The 21,258-nt window shown below is 33.1% G+C and overlaps 1 protein-coding gene across 2 annotated transcripts in view; it reads right to left on the bottom strand.

Annotated features, from left to right (window-relative positions):
- Positions 1-21,258, bottom strand: part of GRID2 (glutamate receptor, ionotropic, delta 2) — a 1,454,036-nt gene that overhangs the window by 350,644 nt on the left and 1,082,134 nt on the right. For both annotated transcript variants that reach the window (XM_004681119.2, XM_004681118.2), the window contains one exon: positions 3,747-3,848. In XM_004681119.2, the coding sequence (XP_004681176.1) occupies positions 3,747-3,848 (102 nt within the window). The remainder of the gene's footprint in view (positions 1-3,746; positions 3,849-21,258) is intronic.

Here is a 21,258-nt window from a genome sequence, read left to right on the forward strand (position 1 = left end):
TAAATAAATCTTTAAAAAAAAAATATTAAAAAAAAAAAGTGAATACCGAGTAATCCAGCAATTTCACTTCTGGATATTTATCCAATGAGAATAAGCACACTAACTTGAAAGGTAATTTTCATCCATGTGTCCATTGTAGCATTGCTAACAACATAATTATAACAATAATAATATAGCAATTAAAACCAAGATATGGAAACAACTGATATGTCCATCAATTAATCAATCTAAAAAAAAATGGAGATTTACCATAAGTGAAATATAGATGGATTTTGAAGTCACCGTGATAAGTTAATTAAGTCAGACAAAGACAAATAGCATACAATATCATTTGGATGTGAAATCTAGAAAATAAAAAAACAAAAAATACAACAATAAATTGAACTTGGAACCTTTCTGGTAGTACAGTGGTTAGAGTCTGAGCAATACCAACATAGTGCCAGTCACTGTGTAAGTTTGACTGACCAGGAAGGTGACCTAAGTGGCTCAGCAGACCTCCCTTGACTTGCCTGCTGCTCCCCTCAGGGATTTATTTCAGTCAATCTGCCTGCTCAGCTCCCCACTCTGTCTCTGGTGAACCCTTACCCCCTATACCTCTGGCCTGCACCCTGGTTCTTATATACATATATAAATAAAAATAAATAAAATAAAAATAAATCTTTGGACCTCCCTGGTGGCGCAGTGGGTTAAAGCACTGCACTAAGAAACTAAAGCCACTTCAGCATGAGTTCGATCCCCGCCTTCCCCGGAGGTGACCACATGGCGTGACAGATCTCTCCTGACCCGCCCACTGCTCCCCTTAGCAGTGCACTTCATCGATCTGCCTGTTCTGCTCCCCACTCTGTCTCTGGTGAAGCCTCTCACCGTCCCGGCACCTCTGGCCTGTACCCTAGTTCTGTATGAACAAATAAACCCTTTAAAAATAAATAAATAAATCTTTTAAGAAATAAAATAAATTGAGGGCCCTCCCTCGTGTTGCCAATGGTTAAAGTGTAGCACTACCATGCATGCTGCAGCAGTGGTGCCTCAGCCTGGTTCATGAGTTCTATTTCTGCCAGGGAGATGAACCACATGACACAGAGGACTTCTCCTGTCTTTCCTGCTGCTCCTCTCAGTGGACTTTGTCAACCTGCCCATTCTGCTCCCCACTCTGTCTCTGGTGAATTTTCTCACAGCACCTGCACCTCTGGCCTGTACACCAGTGCTGAATGCATACATAAAATAAATCTCTAAAATAAAATAAATTGAACTCAGACACAGAGAACAGATTGGTGGTTGCTAAAGATGGAGGGAAGATGGAGGAGTTGGCACAAATGAGCAAAGGGGGTCAAGATGGTTCCAAGATATAATATAATAATTTTTAATTAACCATTTGTTATTTTATGATCAAATAAATTTCAGAAGAAAGAAAAGGGTAGGGGAAGGAGTATGGGACTAGGAGAAAATTGCAGCTAGAGTGGAATAAACTTAGGGAGCCCTTTCCTCAGGGACTTTACATATGGTACCTCCTCTTTTTTCTCTTCTCTGTAATTTTGGAAGTAAATGATAGGATAGAAGCTTGTGAGGGTGTAAGTGATCAAATCATGTCCTGTTTAGATCAAATATGAGTTTCAGGATTTATGGACCATTAGCATTTAGATTTGCTAGGTGGATTGAGGGGAGAGTGATTCTCATAGTTGGGCAAAAGAAGATGGGAAGGTCATATAAGAACCAGACCTGGAATAGTACTTATAGGATATTAAAAAGACAATGACTGATCTCTAGTGAAAAGATAATGACTGGAAGAACCAGAAAAGCTACATAATTGTTAATCATAAAGACATGTGGACATATGCATTGTGGGACTGTATCACCTTCTACACAATTATCAACTGACAAATCCATATTGCACCACAGAAGACTTAGAGGGAAAAAAAAAAAAAAACAGTTAACCCATTTCCACCCATGAACCAAACTATGTTCAGGATCTATACAGGGCTGAGTTTTCAGGAAACAGACAACTATGAGTCACGTATCTGAGAGTGGGGCATGCAGGCACTAACACTGTGTGAAGTCATGCCATTTCATGCACAAAATAACAATCATTTTCTTTAGCTTGGAAATGAATTTAAAATAATTTTCTATATACGTCTTTTCCAATATAACTCACTTTCAACTTATGCAGAGTAAATCATTTCCAAATCAAGTAAGTTACTACAGATACCTCAATCCTCACATTTATCACAGTAGGAATGGAGCTATAATATAATATTAAGAGGGAAACTGTTAGTATATTTGGAGTCAGACTTGGCTGTATTTGAATCCTAACTCCATCTGTCATTTATTATTGATATGATCTTCTTCAACTGTTTTTCATCCTCTGGTAATCCTAGTTTATTTACCAACATTCTTGGCATCAGATTAGTGTCTATTTCATGAAGGCACAACGAGGACTATATAATATTCTAAATACAGATTACCTGGCCTTTTTCCTTGTATGTGCATGCTTGAACAAGATTTTATGCACGCAATAAGATATGATCTACTATGAAATGAACAATAGAGAGGTGTACATATACCTATGTCTACATATACCTGTATAGGTACGTACACATGCATCCATACCTATGTATTATATGTAAAAGTCCTTTGACGGTTGTCATATAATTAGTATTAAACATTTGATTAATGATTTAAGATTGTAAATTTGCCTAAGAAATATGAATCCCATTGACAAAAGCAATGTTCATAGATTTCCTTTATTATAGTTGTGGCCAAGTGTCCAAGTGAAGAAACTATTAGATCATTGTACGTCAAGTGTTTATTTCTTTAAGATTAGCTTACAATGCAAATACATATCTAACTCCTTGGGAACATAGGGAATCACATTCATATATAAGTTTGAAATATTTGTAATATTATTATTTTCCAAAAAGTGAAAATCTTATTGCAACATAACTAATAAATTATAGATATCACAAATTGGGGATAGAATACTCACTTGAATTTCATTTTATATCACAGATCCTTCTCTTAGACATGAAATAATGTTGAATTAAATTTGTATTAGTCAATGCACAAAGGGTACTCTTTGCTCTTTGTGATAGTTTGTGAACTTTGACAAACATCTAATTAGCACCAGTATGTCAAATATACTGTTGCTTCTTTTTATTAATTATGCATTTTTAACCTATATGTTTTTAACACTTTACATTTTTATGCTCTATCAGCATCCATCAGTACCATCAGTAATGTGTTTGAATACAATAGACACTTAATAAATATTTGTTAGATAATAGTTGATATTTCCTTTGAAAAGGCTATAGTAGAAAGTTATTGTCTTAGTCTTCAAAAGTTTCTGTAATACACTTTGCACTACGTTGTATCAAACCTATCTTTTTTTTTTTTTAGTATTTATTTCTTCTCTAGTAATTAACATGAACATTTAAGGCATATCAGTAGTAAGAACAATTTATGCATGTTGAACTTTGTCTTTGAGATTTGTATTTCTAAGGCGATCTAACTTAATTTAGAGAAAATACCATGTGTAGGGAAGCAATGTAATTAACAAGAAAACTTGCAAGGGTCAGATTTTAATCTACAAAAATTGAAAGCTGGAAAATATGACCATTAGAAATAGACTACAATGCATACTCAGGATTTGTAGAAGCACCCTTTAGACCACGGCATCAGTTAATAAACCATAATAAATGAAGAGTAAATAACCTCTAGAAGACAAACAAACAAAAGACTCAGATTACACTTACCAGAACAGTCACTACACGTAGAACTACTCCACGCATGTTATTCTCCAGTTTCTTGTCAGTAAGTGACCCGTTCAGCCCTGTGACAGGATTCCAGCACCCAAGCTGAAAAATAAAATAGCTTGATTATCTGCCTGGAGAACAGTACAATCATTTAAGTATAGACCTTTCAGAGAACTGTGTGATAGTCCTTGGAGTAACGAGCATAGGAAGAGTCCTTCACGGATTTTCCTATTTAACAGCAAATGAGGTAATCAGAAATGTCATTTTCTGCCCTTAAATATCATCATATGGGATATGATAGTACCCGATATGCTTTAGGAGATTTATAAGGACATCTGACTTAATGAGGGGTTATAAATATACCAATAACTCAGTTCCAGTAACGCACTAATTGAAAAAATAATAGCATATATAATTCTAGCATAATGTCTATTCTAATTTAGCAATCACTGCACAAGTAGGTTCTCTTATGGAGCCAATGGTTTTAATTAGGTCTTACACTGCTTTTACTGGGAAAAAAAAAACTCTAAGCTTTTCAATGTGGGTAGCTACTGCCTTTGAAGAAACATTCATGTGTATGATTTTGTTGTTTTCAATATTCACAGTACATAATCTATATAAGTTGCTCATTTGGCAGAACTATCAGTTTGAAAGATTTAGACATTAATCTTTCCCTTCACATTTTCAGTGATTCAGTTCTTTATTTTTCAAAATCTTGGTTTAAATATACACCCTTATGTAGTTCGGCTCTCTTGTAATATCCAAATCTAAGGGCTACCAGTTTTTAAATTACTGCCTGTAAATTGGAAATAGGATAAAAATGATGATGCTTGAATCAGAAATAAGGAGAAAGGAGAACAGTAACTTCAATTAGCAGATAACTGCTCAAAGGGAAAAAGCCTTGGAGCAAAGAGAATGTTGGGAAAAAATGTCATGTTATTAATCCTGATGTCAAATTTGTGAGCTTTTACATTGGAAACCTAACTCAAATTCGCACACTTTCAAAATGTAACAGATCTTAGTCACATTTTCAATATTTGACTTGCTTAGAGGGTCTCCTATTATTTATGCAGCTTCCCCCTAAAGAGATTTATTTCTTGGTATTATTGCACATTATTTTTGATTTTCCAAAGTAATCAACATATTGGCAAACCTCCCTCAAAATAATCATTCGAATTGCTTCCTACTAAAGCTCAAGTTTCATTTTACTCTCTCCAAATAGATAATTAAGATAACTATAGCATACATAATATACCTTAACAGAATATATCTCACAGTATAAACAAAAGCCCAGCATTTCCATATTAAAATCATTTTGAAAATACTGCTAATTGTTGATTTCAGCTGTTAAAGCAAAGCACATTAAATTCATATAATGGTATGTCATTTTTAGTTACATAAAAAAGTCTGATTAGGACTTAGATCCAATTAACAAATGTGAATGAGTTGAAAGTCTAATTATCAGAGATATTGTAAGCCTCGTGACAGATTTAAAGCCATATAAGACTTCTTTGAGGTTTTGTTCCCTTCTGGGGTCAACCAAAGTCTATCCTCAATTACATTCTTTGATGTGCACTTTTTCTAATTGCTTCTACAAGAATTTTAGTCCCTAGAGTAAATGATGGATTAATAGAAAAGTGATCTGTAACATTAAAAGTTAAATTTCCAAGGTAATATGCAACTTTTGCAATTATGTTATGATTTCTAATGAATAATTTTGACATTATATTGTTCATTATAGAGATATCTAAATTGCCAAAATAAACCAGGAATTTCTTTTCTCTCTTTTGAAATTGTTTAAGTTTGGCTAGATAAATGTCATCTATCTACTAGTGTTAAATATGCTGTATTAACTAGTCATAACATTAATTATAGGAAAAACATTACAACCTATAAGGCAGCTTATGCTCTGTATAAAAATTACCAAAAAAATCATAATTTTCAGCTTTTTTTCTCTTTTAAATATAATTAAATATAACTGAGGGCCCTCCCTGGTGGAGCAGCGGGTTAAAGCACAGCACTGAGAATCTAAAAGCCGCTTCTGCATGAGTTTGATTCCCGCCTGCCCCAGAGGTGACCACATGGCATGGCAGACCTCTCCTGACCTGCCCGCTGCTCCCCTCAGCAGTGTACTTCCTCTATCTGCCTGTTCTGCTCCCCACTCTGTCTCTGGTGAAGCCTCTCACCATCCCTGAGCCTCTGGCCTGTACCCCAGTTCTGTATGCACAAATAAATCTTTAAAATAAAAAATATATATATATAACTGATAGTTTAAAAATTCTAAAACATTCCTGTGTTGTGGTATTTAAATAACAATAGCTAAAAACCATCTGTAATATACAAAGTAGTGAAAATAAATCTTGTCCCCAGGGGCTTAGCACTACTTGTGCCATGTATGATGTTATTTCACATTAAAAAAAATGTTTTCTAGATTCTTTACATACATATTATGACATATGATCCCCTACACTTGATGATACTTTTCACTTTTCTGTATCCACAGAAATAGAATAAATAATCATAAAATTAGTATGGAACCAAAAAGATCCCAGATTTCTAAGCACAAAACTGGAGCTATCACATTTGACTTCTAACTATATTGCATGGTTATGGTAATAGCTTTAAAAAGTTAAGACATCTAGAATAATAAAACAGAATTAAAAACACAGAAATAAACTCATGCATCTGTGGCCACTTAACTCATGACAACAGAGGCAATAAATAAATAAATAGCATTGTGAAATCATATATAAAGAAATGAAAATGAAAATGTGTATAACATACTATAGAATCAATCAAAAATGAACAGAAGAACTAAAAAGTTAATTCAGACTGGATTAAAGACATAATGTATGAACTTAAATCATAAAAAAAATTATGGCAAGAAAACATAAGTGATGAGTGCCTTATCATCATTGGTGATGTTGTTGATGCTGCTTTGGCTCTTTCTGCTAAAACAATGACAATAAAAATAACAATAAACAAATGAGGCAATAACAAAGAAATGCATGCATAGGAAAAGAAATAACAACAAAAAAGGCAACCTACTAACTTGGAGAAAATATTTGCCCACTTTATCTGATGAAGAATTAATATTCAAAATATAGTTTAAAACTATCATGCAACTCAATACAAAAACAAAGGAATCTTATTTTAAAAAATGGGCAAAACCCACTGTTGATTTAAGCATTTAGGTTGTTTCCATAACCTGTCTATTTTAAACAGGGCTGCTATGAACACAGGAGTGCATGGATTGCTCTGAATTAATGATTGTGTATCCTACAGTTAGATATCTAGGATCATAATTGCTTGATCATATGGTAGATCTATTTTTAATACTCTGAATAACATCTATACTGTTCTCCATAGATGTTGGACTGTCCAAATTTCCACCATCAGTGTACAAGGATTCCTTTTCCTTTATATCTGCATATTATATATATATTTATATAACACTATGAATACATATGTATATTCATAAATAATATCATGAACATTATATTTATGTTATAAATAACTTAAATTACTTATAAATACTTATAAATATCATATTTATATTTTTAAATAATTCTGTTTATTTGTTGACTACATTGTCACAAATTAAGTGGCCAAATATGTATGCATTTATTTCTGGGTTTTCTATTCTGTTTTATTATTCTACATGTCCTAACTTTTTAAAAGCTATTACCATACACATGTGTGTATAATATCTACATATAGGCATACATTACACATATGTACATACATACACATGCACATATACATATAATTATTACTGTAGTACTGTGGTATCTTATTGTGGTTTTGATTTGCATTTTCCAGATACTGAGTGATGTTGAATATATTTTCAAGAGCTTGTTGGTCATTTGTGTGTCTTCTTAACAGAAATGTATGTTTAGTTCTTCAGTTCAATTTTTTATTCTATTTTTATCTTTTCATTGAGTATTATGAAGATGTGGCACATGTACATAGTGAAATGCTACTCAGGATTAAAATAAAAATTTGAATCTTGTAATTCCAGTCCTAGATATCTAGCTGTAAATTATACAATCATTAATTCAGATAATTCATATTGCCATTTACAACAATATGAATAAAACTGAAGGGGGTTATTCTAAGTGAAATAAGACAGAAGGCGAAAGGAAAATACTGGGTGAGTTCACACATATTTGGAATATAGCAAAAGAGAAAAAAAAATTACACCCACACAAAACTTAGAAGTATGACTGAAGAATTTAGGCTATGTAGATGGGGGAAAGCTATATCGAGGGGTGGGAGAAAAAAAACACAGCATCTCAGTGGGGTAAAGGAAATTGGAAAAAGATGGTCAAAAGGAATTCTTCCTTTTATATGATAAATTACTACTAAAGATATAATATATACTACATGTGGCTCCAGCTAACATCACTGTATGGTATATGGAAAATATATTAAGAAATATAAAACCTAAGAGTTCTCATCACAAGGTGATTTCTTTTTTATATTCTTTTTATTGTATATAAAGATAAAAATATGGATGTTAGTTGAAACTGTTGTGGTAACATTTCACAAAATGTGAAAACCAAAACATCATATGTCTTAAAGTTTGTGATACATGTAATAGACTTCTCAATAAAATTGGAAAAAAACGATTGAGGAAATATATGAACAATTCCCTTTTGCATACAGAAGAAATATTGATAATCCACATTTTAAAATTATTCCTCAATTTTGTTTTCTTAATTTCTATTTATGTTAACTTTTCTCCACAAGATTCACTTCAAAGTATTCTGTCTGATTATATAACTTACTCCAATGATAAGTAATACAAAATATTTAGATTCCCATAGATCCAATTTTAACCTATATATACAATATGTCATATTCCTTTCACCATAGCAAAATTGACAGGCATAGTTTTTTATAAAAAACTACAAGAATTTTACTTAGGTTCAAGTATGAAGTATTCTAACAACTTCTATGGTTTAATTGTATTTTCACTAACTTTTGTTTCTCTGACTTTGGAGGGCAAACCCATGAAGATATCACTGAAAACAGTCAAATGGTGTTTTACTGCCCCTGAACCTCTGGCCTATAGCCAGGTCTGTATGCACAAATAAATAAATCTTTAAAAACATCTTTGGTAATGTTTTTTCTGTTTCTTGAAGAATTCCTTTGAAACCTTGACAAGGATTGCAATGATCCATACAATGCTTTGGGGAAAATGGCCATTTTAATAAATATTTATTCTTCCAATCTAGGAACATCTTTTCATTTCTTGGTGTCTTATATTTCTTTTAAGAATGTCTTATAGTTTACATTGCTCAGGTATTTCATGTCCTTTTAAAAAAATTACTCAAAGGTATTTGATTCTTTTTAATTCAATCATTAAAAGGATGGTTTTCTTGCTTTTTCACTTCTAGCCCACTGCATCTAGAAATGTAATTAAACTTTAAAAATTGATTTTGTAGCCTATCATATTATTGTATTGAAGTATTATTTCTAGTAGTTTTTTAGTGGAATCTATAGGGTTTGCTTGGATATATCATGTCATCTGCAAATAGTGATAGTTTTACTTCTAAATGCCAACTGCTTTAGACTAAAATACATTAGACATTAAAAGAAACTATGTCTAAAAAGAAAAAGACACCCTCCTGAAGAGTGGGGAGAAATGTTGGTGCAACATACATCTTATAAGAGGTCAGTATCTATATTCTACAAAGAACTTTTTTTAATAACAACAAAATAACTGAATCTTAAAATGTGATGAAGATATTAATAGACACTTCTCAATCAAAGATTTATAGATAGCCAACAGGCACACAAAAGAATATTACATATCACTTATCAGGAAAATGCAAATGGATACCACAATGAGACATCATCTCACAACTATCTGAATGTTTAAAATCAAAATGACTAAAACAAAACAAAACATTGACAAGGATGTGGAAAAAAGGATGCCCCTTATAATTTTAATGAGAATGTAGACTAGTCCAGCCCATGCAGAAAAGAGTATGAAGATTTTTCAAAATATTAAAATTAGATCTACCATACCATCCAGCAATTGGATATCTACTAAAAGAGTACAAAACCTCTAATTTGAAAGAATATGTGTACACCTATATTCATCTCAACATAATTTACAGTATAGAAATTATGCAAACGGCCAGAGGACCCCAAAAGAGAAGAGTGGGTTAAGAAGATGTGGTATATAAACACTGGAATATACTGAACACCTGTCTTTTGAGAAAATATGGATGAAAATGGATATTACTAAGTGAAACAAGTCAGAAGGAAAGAGACAAATATCAGATCATTGCACCTTTTGTGGAATATAGAGAAACCAACCAAGGGTCAGACAAAACCAAGTCAGTAACAGACCCTAGAAAACTAACTATATAAATGAGACCAACAGAGGAATAGAAAGAAGGCCTAGAACAAAGTGTAGAGAGGGCAGACAGCTATGGTGGAGAACAATGGGTGTGCTGAAGTAACTTCCACCTGAAAAGTACTATCTTAAATCTCTGAATCATATATAGTGTTATAAACAAAAGCAATGCAACTCAAAAAAGCTATTTCTCCATCTATGTGGAGAATGTTTATTTATTTAGTCGTGTTTTTGTTTTACTATCTGTTTATTTATTAACAATGAAACCAGAGACTAATAAAAATATCGCATACAAAATCTCATGATATTATCTATCCACTGAACACTTTCTAATTAAAAAAATTATAGAAGTGGCCCCTGTAGCATATAAGAATTATACTGATGACAGGAAGATAAATTCACTATCTTTCATGGTCTGGCAGTCTAGAGAAAATTTAAAAAGGTACAAAGTGAAATCAATTCAATTTCCTTTTGATCACAGTATATCAATTTCCTATACTATATGTTGGTTATTACCTAAAGTCATCTTAAATACTGAACAATGTTTAATAATCTCATTATTGCCTCATTGGAGCTTTAAAAATAATAACCTTGTAACTTACTATGAAAATACATTATCATGTTCAATATATTATCACATTCAACAATGGGTAATAAATTTGCACAATCATAGTAGCAATTGCATGTTCCTAACATTATGTGATATAATTAGGAAATGACCAAGTTTCAGGCATTTACTCTTGTCTGTGGACTTTAAATGATGATTATTGACCCAGGTTACATCATTATTTTTGCTGCAGTGTTACAATGCCAAACGCTGAACTATTCTATTTTAAATTTATTCTTAATTGTTTATGATATTTCATAATAGGAGCCAAGAGAGCTCTAAATTAAATACCAAATGGAGTCCCCCACATTTATTTTCTGATATTCTTAGGGGACTAGGGAGCTGGCTATAGCACCAAAGTAACAGGAGTCTTGAGCTCCCAGATATTGCTGCTTTTATTTGCTTTCTCAGCTTTCAAAGGAAAGGAGAGAATAAGAACGACACACATTGTTGAAAGCTAACCATGTAGAAATGCATTTATATATTTCTTCTCTAATTGGATAGAAAGTATAAAATATACATATGATAGACTGACTCAAATACATGTTTTATAGAATTAAATTGGAATGTTTTCCTCTTTGACATGTATAGGAAGTCAGTGAGGCAGTAATGCCTCCAATAATAATTTTCTTGATGGTATTTCAACCCTTAAAATAAGCTCAATTTGTAAGACTTTCTCCCTAGGGGATGATTTCTACCTCCTAGGTTTCTATTCTAAGACTTGATTATTTCCATGAAGTAGTAGTCTTTTTTTTAGATTGTTTGCAATAGCCTAAATAGTTGCTTTTCCTTCAGGATAAGCAGGTTTTTGAAAAGTCAGAAAAAAATCATAAGACTTGACCATTTTCATCTCCCTGCTGACAATATATGATGTCTATGAGTGCCAATTTTGGGGTACTCAGTCGTCATGATAGTTATCATTAGGAAAATATCATAACTTGAGTTGTCTTTTCAACAATGCTCTTTACATTCAAAAATATGTAATGTATAGTTTCTTCTTAACTATGCCCTCTTTTAAACACAACTAAATATAGTTCTGAAGCACTATAGTGTTTGGTGTTTTGAAATAATAGTAGTAAGAAAACATTGGAATAGGTGCTAAGCTTCATAGTCTTAGTAGCTTCAGTGACGGCATATGTGTTTCTCACCTTTGGCTGCTTAACAGAATTTCCTGAGAGCTTAAAACAATTCTGATGTCCTCGTTACTTTAAAAACAATTAAATCAGTTTGTCTCTGGATGTTTCCCAGGTATCAGATGGGGATACAGATGATTTCCATTTGTAACCAAAAGTGGAAACAAGGCTCTCTTACTGGCCCTAACATCCTGGGAATGAAAATTCATTAGACAATTATATTAGACAAAAAACATTTTTTACTTGCTTGTTGCAAAAACTAACTTTCTCAAATAAACAGACTGTTGCACTTTTTGTACTTTGAATAGAATAGACTATAAACTGTGAAGCGAGAATGATGTTGACCTTGACTACTGCTGAATCCCTAGATCTTATCATAGTATGTTGCATGTGGTTGAAACTCCCAGACATTGTAAAAGAATGCAAGAATTAAAAGTACTGCTGCCTTTTTCCCCTTCTATATTTTTGGTTCTCTAGGTCAAGCTGAATTTGAAAAAAAAAAAAAAACAAACAAACAAAAAAAAAACCAAGTCAGAGATTGTCTTTCAGATAATCTGTGATAATTTTGCCCCTCACTGAAATTCTACTAGCTTCCCTTTATACTCTTATTAGAATATTATGCATTCCTATTGATATTTTAGTACTTAATTATTACAACTTGTTAAAATGCTGGATTTTTTTCTCTTTTATCCCTTTTTTATTTTACGATAATATCTTTTCAATGATTCCACTCTACTCTACTCCACTTATATAACTCAAAGGCATCTCAAATATCCATAGATTTAGCTAATTTTCTATATTCTACCAGACCCATTAAGTTCTACTAGTCAAGAAACCAAGAAGTCTGTCTGACCACTTCTAATATCCAACCCATTACCAATCTTCCAGTTTCAACTTCCTAAAATAAACCTCTTGAGTCTCTTTAACTGTATCCCCTTGCTACCATACTAGTCCAAGTTCATTTCATAGCTTTGCTTTACAATATTATCTCTATATTTGAAGATAAATTCAGATACGGTGTCCTATGCTTAAAATCACTCTGTAGTTTTCTGTTGTTCTCAAGATAAAAACCAGACTTCAATTTTGGCCACTCAGGACCTGTAGGATTTTTCACATTTTACACCACAGTCTGTCAGCTTACCTTCTTAGTTTTTGAACTTCAACTACAGTAAAGGTGTTTAAGTTTCTCAACATATTCCTCCTACCCATGAATTAAAACTTTTTATTTACCCAGTATTGGAGTATATCAGAACCATTGGCAATTAAAAAATAAAAATGTCCTAATGCCAATGTCATAACCCATGCCAATTGAATCAGAACTTCTGGGCATGAGATGTGAACATCAGTATTTTTTTTTTTTTTCAGTTACTAAAATGATTCCAAAGTACATCCAAGATGAGAATCAAAGGATTTGAAATTTTTAATAGTTTTTCTTAATTAGAATAATCTTATCATGTGCCATTCTTCAATGAATTGCTAAATTAACTCTTACTCATCATTTAGAACTTAATGTTCTCTGAACACTTGTTCTTATCCTCAGGCTAGCTCATGTGGCTACAATATGGTACCATATTCCGCTTTTTTTTTATAGGAATATCACATTCAAAACATTTTTAAAAATACTTATTCTGTGCATACAAGAACTGGGGGATAGGCCAGGGGTGCAGGGGTAAAAAGATTCATCAGAGACAGATTGGGGAGCAGAACAGGAAGATCTACTGAAATACAATGCTGAAGGGAGCAACTGGTGAGAGAAGAAAGGTCTGCTGTACCATGTGGGTCAACTCCCTGGCCTGGAATGAACTCATTGGAGAGGCTAGGATAGTTTGATAGACTTTAACTCATGTGCCATCGGGGAGGGGGGGGGCATATTCAATTTTTTTTTTTAAATCACATTTACTTAGAAGTATTCAGAATATCAACAAAAGAACTGCATTTTTTTCAACTACAGAATAGTGTTCAGTTAACAGGACAATTATTTTGTATGTGCTGCATTAGAGACAATAGAAGATGAAAAGCTAGCATCCCCATATGCAACTAATTAGAGCTGTGCACCAAAAATTTGCTTTAAACTGTCATGTCAATCTACAAACCCCATCCTGTACTGAGCAAGACTCATGGCTAGAGAATAGACCACCAGGGCAGGAATTTATTGCGCCAATTATATGTAAGTTTTCTTGGGGTCAGGGAAAATTATGGTTTTGTTTTCCAGCATCTTTGAACAAATGTATAATTACTGACACAAAGTATGGCTTTAGTTTTTCTTTAATATTGAACTTATTTAGATGATTTTTAAACAAGAAACTAATATGTCTTACAGTGGTTGTTTCTTTCTTAAACAATGCCTGGAATGAGGAGCTCAGTATATAGCTGAGTCACTGAAACTTTTGTTTTGTTTTGTTTTGTTTTTAATTTAGACTGATTTGTATTCTTATTCTTCCTGAGTGCAGAAGAGTGAGTTCTGCATAATAAAGATCAAGAAATGCTTTTTAATTGTCTTGTTAAAAAACAAAACAACAACTAGCCCTGCAAATGAAGTCATTCATGCTGGGCCCAGTGCGACTCAGTACATAATCTAGTTGCTATTTTGGCTTTTCTCTAAAGTGGAATTTTAGACCAGTCAATCAGAATTTTCCAGTCAGCACTAGTGAGGTGATCTTCATAAGACCCACCTATCTTCCCTAACTGAAGATAGTTTTGTTGAAATAATCTTTCTATTCTTGACCTACTCTATTTTCTGATTATAAAAACCTAATTTTGTACATCAAATTGTAGCACCTTTCTATGGCCAGAGGTGACGCTTAATAAAGTCAATTAGATCTTTAAAATTAACTCAGCTGGATTTTTATTTAACTTTTCAGTGTGAAGAATGACTACCTAACCCAAAGAGAATAAGTTGTCCTATTAAAACTACTATTTGAACAATGACACAACAAAACAGCAATAATAAAAACAAGAGTAATAATTAATTCATACACTTCTTATATAACCCAGACCTCATTTTTTTTTAAAGATTTATTTATTTATGCATACAAGAATCAGTGTACAGGCCAGAGGTATGGGAGATGAGTAGATTCACCAGAGACAGAGTGGGGAGCATAACAGATGGATTGATTGAAATCTACTGCTGAGGGGAGCCAAGAGGCCAGACAGAAGAGGTCTACTGCATCATGTGGGCCACCTACCTGGCTGGGGATCAAACTTGTGCTGCAATGGCTGAGGATAGCTTCATAGTGCTGCATTTTAGCCCCATTGCACCACCAGGGAGGGCCTCCAGGCCTCATTTTAAGGCATGTACTTACATTATCTCACCAGACCTTGTTCAAACCTTGGCAACAAAATGTTACCCATCTGAGAGACTGTTCTAAAAATATTGAATCCTCTTGAGGAATCAAACACCTGATCAAAAACCTCTGCATGACTCATCAGACCTGCCTACAGGCACCCTGTTGAAGATATTTCTGGTCAACACCCACCCTTGCCTGGCCACGTTTTCATGGAATAACTGTTTGCTTTGCCCAGAAGCCCACAACCAAGAACTTTTCTGCCAGAATTCTGGGTCCAAGTCAACCCTTGATATCTGCTGAGACCACTGGAGAGGGAAGGGTAGTATAAGATTCTTCTCTCCATTCTGACTTAATACTCAGTGTATACTTCTCCATTCCTAATTTTCCCCTTTTCCCTCCACACCCAGCATCCTTCCTCCATAAAGCACAAAAAGCTTTTGATTGGAGCCCTGCCTGCTGAGACTTGATTAGCCCACCTAAACAGATTCTTCTGGGCATCCTATTCTGGGAGGAAAAAAGGGAACATTGGGAGAGCTGCCACCAAGCCTTCTGTCTAGTATTGCTTTTCCATAGGCAGTGAGTGATAAAAGCTTAAATGTTCCTTTAATTTTGGCTTGTTTTCTTAATCAATTCGTCCCACACCCAAAAGAAGCTTCCACAGCATGGCTCAAGACATTTCTTAAAATGTAATGATGAGTCACATTTATTAAAGATATACTATGAGGTAGACAGGTGGTCAAGTCTGGGTATTATTAAATTATCTTTTTGCTATTATCCTATCGGGTAACCAGTATTTTAATTTAAATAGATAAGAAAATTGAGGGTCAGAGAAGTTAACAGACCTATTCCAGGTCACTGAGCTAGCAAATGGCACAGTAAGGGTTTGAACACAAACTGCTTAGCCTCAGAAACTATTAGGTTAGTATGCCATCAAAAAATAGATTTTTTTAGCCAACTAATCAAGGCATATATATGTAGTCCTACTGAATTTTCAATGTTCATTTCCCAAATTTAGCTCTGTCTATATTTTGAGATCCTTGGAAAATGAAGTTCCTTATAAATATTTATTTTTTGCTTTAGTTTTTCAATTTGCATTTATATCACATGGAACCAAAAAGTATACAGTCAATATAGAGGAACATTGTATTGGATTTTTATTAATTTATTGTATAAGATGATGTAGGAAGAAGAAAAAAATTTTGAATGAAAAGATTAATATTTTATCATACAATTTTTATTGAAGATGTTGTCTTGTTTTAAACTATTATATATGATTCAGAGGTTTTTATTTGATGTAACATTATATTGTAACATTATATACGTTTCAGGAGTACTTCACTGAAAGTCAATGTATTTGTATTTTACATTAAGTTCATCTTTAAGGAGGCTGTTTCTGAAAGGGCGGGAAAATGAAAGAACCCTGGACTGGCTATTTGAACACTCAGGTTTTGCTTCAAATAAAAATCAACTGTTACAAATCTCAATCTCAATGTCTATCTGAAAATGCAATGGGTTGTTAATGCAAATGAATTTAAAACTTTTATGACAATTCAAAACTTTTTAGTTATTTTGTTTATTTTAAGGGTAGTTTCTTATAATAAAATAAACATATATACACATATGTATATATATAAAATGAGTATATATATATACACACACACACACACACATATATATATATATATATACATACATATATATATTCAACAGCATTTATTGACAAAGGAGAAATTCATGGAATCATTTATATTACCCTTTTAAGAGCCACAAAAGTAAAGATCTTTGCATGTAATATTTCCTGACTCAAACTAAGAACCTCTACAGTTCACACATTAAATACTAGCTGAGTGAATGAGTGTTTTTTTTAAGAATAAATTAAATATGATTGCCTAGAGGATTGTTCAGTATAAAGTTTTATCTCAAAGTGAGAAATAAATCAGCTAATTTAATAAAGTCTGGTTTAGCTTTGTGATTCTACAATTGCTTAATATGATTGTTGAATATAAATGTTTAATATGAAGCAAAACCTGAATGACCAAGAGTCATTCATGTGAGGGGCAGGGAGAATTTCTCATTCATGTGGTCCCAGTATCTATCAGCCACCACTGTAATTTATCCAAAGCTCATGCCAACACACCATTTTTTTTCCAGATCACTGTTACCCCTCTTTTCTGGTTCCCTTTATCAGATGCCTATATGCATGCTCAAAATGAGGATGAAGTAGTATGGTCTCAGGGTTAGCTGAAATATCATCTGATTGACTATGCCTCCGGGCATTCTTACTGGCTTAGAAGATCATTTTTACTTCATTGTAGATTTTTGTAAGCAACTAAGACTCTTGCTAATCAAGTATATTGAAAATGCTAGCATACTTCAAAAATGATTCTTCTAATCAGCCTTTTTAAAAATAATGATACTAAATATGGTGTCCTGATTTATTTTCATGACAATTAATAAATAAAACCATGATAGTATTAGAAAGGACATGGGTAATTAGAAGACGTTAGAACTGAATGATCATAATTACCTGGCAAGAGATTTAGCAGTAAGTAATTGACCAGACAGGACTCTCCCAACAAACAACATTTAGAATAAAGAAGATGTGTACTTATTAAATATGCAGTTCTTTGGGGCACTTTGTGGTGGTGCAATGGGTTAGGACGCAGCACTGCAAGCTAGCTGCAGTCCAGTCAGTGGGAGTTCCATCCCCCGCCCAGAGGTGATCTACAAGGTGTGGCTTGGAGGATTCTCTCCTGACACGCCTGCCTGCTGCTCCCGCCTGCTGCTCCCGCAGTGTACTTGTCTATCTGCCTGTTCTTCTTCCCGGCTCTGACTCTGGTGAATCCTCTCACTGCCCCTGCACCTCTGGCCTGTACCCCAGTTCTGTGTGAATAAATAAATAAAATCTTTTTTAAAAATGCAGTTTTTTAATGAACATCCATTTAAAAACCACTATCAGGGTTTTCCTGTCTTATCAAGTATACAATTAAGTTGTAAACTCTCCCCATAATTATTCAGCACATAATAAATCCACAATAGAGAAATTAGGCAAAAAGAGAAATAAAATGAATACAGTTAAGAAAAAAAAACTATCACTCTTAGAGTGATCAGCTACTTTTTTAAGTAGAAATAATTTTTCTGATTTATTAAAACCTAAATTCAATATCAAGAATTATTAATTTCATTAAAGTAAGAACTATGTCTAGGCTTAAATATACCAAGCTATTTTCAAAACACAGTGGTACAGAAAACTCAGGGTTATAATTTTGGTCATATTATGATTTTTTTAAGTTTATAATAGTCATATATCTACCATTTTCAGAAGGCTTATTGTATACATGATAATGTGTTGAACATTTGCATTCATTATTTTATTTAATCTTAGACACAAAACCCTCTTCATTTTAAACAGTTAAGACTTATAAAATGTTTAAATTTTATAAACTAGAACCAATAATTGAAATTATATTGTGCTATACAAAATATAGATAATTCAGGGCAATTTTGACTTATATTCTATTTTTGTTTGTTTACTTACTATACAGGCAGTCAGACTATCACCCCTATTTCCCCTATAATTCTCTTTAAAATGCAAGATCATTCTGAAAGGTAGAATATAAACTGTGAATATTGAGATTCATCTTGGTTCTGATGAAATTATTTTCTAATCCTAAGGGAAAAGACTCTTGAAACACTTCAAACATCTCAATCCTCAAAAGTATCATTGCAATATTTTATGCAGTCAAATGAACAGATGGATTGGACATATTTTGAAATATATTTGGGACAGGAGGGCATGAAATGACAAGCACAATTGTATGAAGTCTAAATTTATTGAGCTGAACACTATCAGAGCAACATCTGGGCAGGTTATCACAGGTGACTAGAATATTGTGCTAATGAGTATGGTATCAAAGTTTAATAATCATAAGGCAGTTATTTGGAGAGCAGAACACAATCCTTCAAACAGAGCTTGCTTCCTAACCCCAGCCAGTTCTGCAGTGCACATAATTAACCTTACAATGAAAACTTGAGAGAGAAGGTTGACTCATCAAGACTCCTCATTAGCATAGAGAAAAAAAAAAACTACAAAGATATAACAACTGCCACTTTTTGAATATTTACAAAACTTAAAATGGCAATTTTAAGCCTTTCTAACTTTTTAATGGAAATTTTATGGAACCCAATTCTCTCATTAAGCAATTATTACTCTCCTTAAGCAATTATCAATTCACCTTCTAACTTGTTTGTTTATACCCCTAGAATTTTTTGCTACTATGCTTATCAATTTATTTTGAAAGAAATGCTATGTTACATAATTTTATTTCTAATGTATTTTAATGTATAGCTCTGGAAATTAGATCTTTTTAAACAATCATAATGCCATTATCATGCTCTTTAAAATTTATTATAATTTCTCATATTATCAAGTATCTATTTAGTATTCAACCTGCCCTTATTTATGAAATTCAGGGTCCACACTTCACAATTGTTAATGTGTGACTTGATTCTTTCCTTTTATGGCTTTTCCATTCATCTATATTCATGTATTCCTCCAATTTAAGAGTCAAAGAAAAAATAATCATACTTTTTTAGTCTCCCAAGTCAATATTTCTCTGATTGAATCTCGTATGTGTTTAACATGTTCTTCTGTGTATTGTAACCGCTATATGTTGGTAAATTACATTGCATCAATGATTGGTCTAATTACTAATATTTGTCAAGAATTTGATGTTGTACACTTCAAAAAAAACTGATATTCTTTTATTACTTTCATACGTGTTATGGACTGAATTGTGTTTTTAAAAATTCATGTTTCAGCCTTATTCCCAGTCCCAGGACAGAACCTTAAAAACTAAGCAAGGTTAAATAAGTCCATGCGAGTGGCCCCTAATCCAAGCAGACTGGTGTCGTTTTAGGAGGAGAATATTAGAGCATCCCAAGAAACACAAAGGATGGAGCACAGAGGGAAACATGAGAAGAAATGTTGAAAACTCAGCCTTTCCTCTGCAAACCAAGGAGAGAAACTGCAAAAGAAACAAAACCTGTTGACATATGATCCGGGACTTCCAGTCTTCCAAATTTTGAGAAGGTAAATTCTCAAGGTAAATTTAAGGCCCCTGGTGTGTGGTGCTATGTTATAGCAGTCTCAGCAAACTAATATAATTAATAAGGCAAGTGCCCAGGTTTTAATTCTATAATTTCTTCTTTGTTGTGAGGAATATTTCAGTAGTGAAGAAATCTTTCTCTGTTAATTATTTGGTTTAACATGAGGTGGGGTTTATTTTCACAAAAAAATAGCTTGGTAGATCAGAGCCCACTAAAGAAAGATTTATCAGTATAAATGATGATTTAAGTGCATCTGGTGATAAAATTTGTAGTAAGTACTTTGGCTTCCTCTCTGAAAAGTAACCCTTGGAAACTATAGGGAAAAACAGAAATTCCAGAAACCTATACAACATGGATGTGGGAAACTCCTGGGGAGGGGAAAGATATACTAAAGTCATTTGTCTGGAGCAGAGGTAATTCAGACTTGGTAGGGGACACTAGACAGCAACAATGAGGGAGCAGCATGTTTTAAATTCAGTTCTTGCCTCTTGTATGTATTGATTTGTAATAGCATTGCCTAGCCTTTTCCTGTAGAAATTTATGCACTCACACATGTAATTGACTAATATGGGGTGGGGTACAACATTTATAAAGGGAATATTTTAGGAAAGAAGGTGTCTCATAGCTATGTGAAGCAAAAAATAAAAATGGAAGTAGTGATGTAAGTCATAATATTTATATAGGTAATCCAATATTTTTCTTTCAATTTCTTATTACATGATCCTTGCTCACTATATGCTATTTATGATTTAGACAGGCTTCAAATATATTGCAAACTAAATTACTAACTGGAATAATTTGCAGTTTCATATTGAGAGGATAATTATGGTGAGAACTTTAATTAGAATATAGGTCTTCTTCTCCAGTTCTCCAGGTGTGGATTATGAAATGTATTCTGTCTTTTTTTTTTTTTAAGATTTATTTATAAGGAACTGGGGTATAGGCCAGAAATGCAGAGGGTGAGAGGATTCACCAGAGACAGAGTGGGGAGCAGAACAGACAGATG

Source organism: Condylura cristata, unplaced genomic scaffold, assembly GCF_000260355.1.
Source record: "Condylura cristata isolate star-nosed mole 26May11 unplaced genomic scaffold, ConCri1.0 scaffold00012, whole genome shotgun sequence".
NCBI lineage: Eukaryota > Metazoa > Chordata > Mammalia > Eulipotyphla > Talpidae > Condylura > Condylura cristata.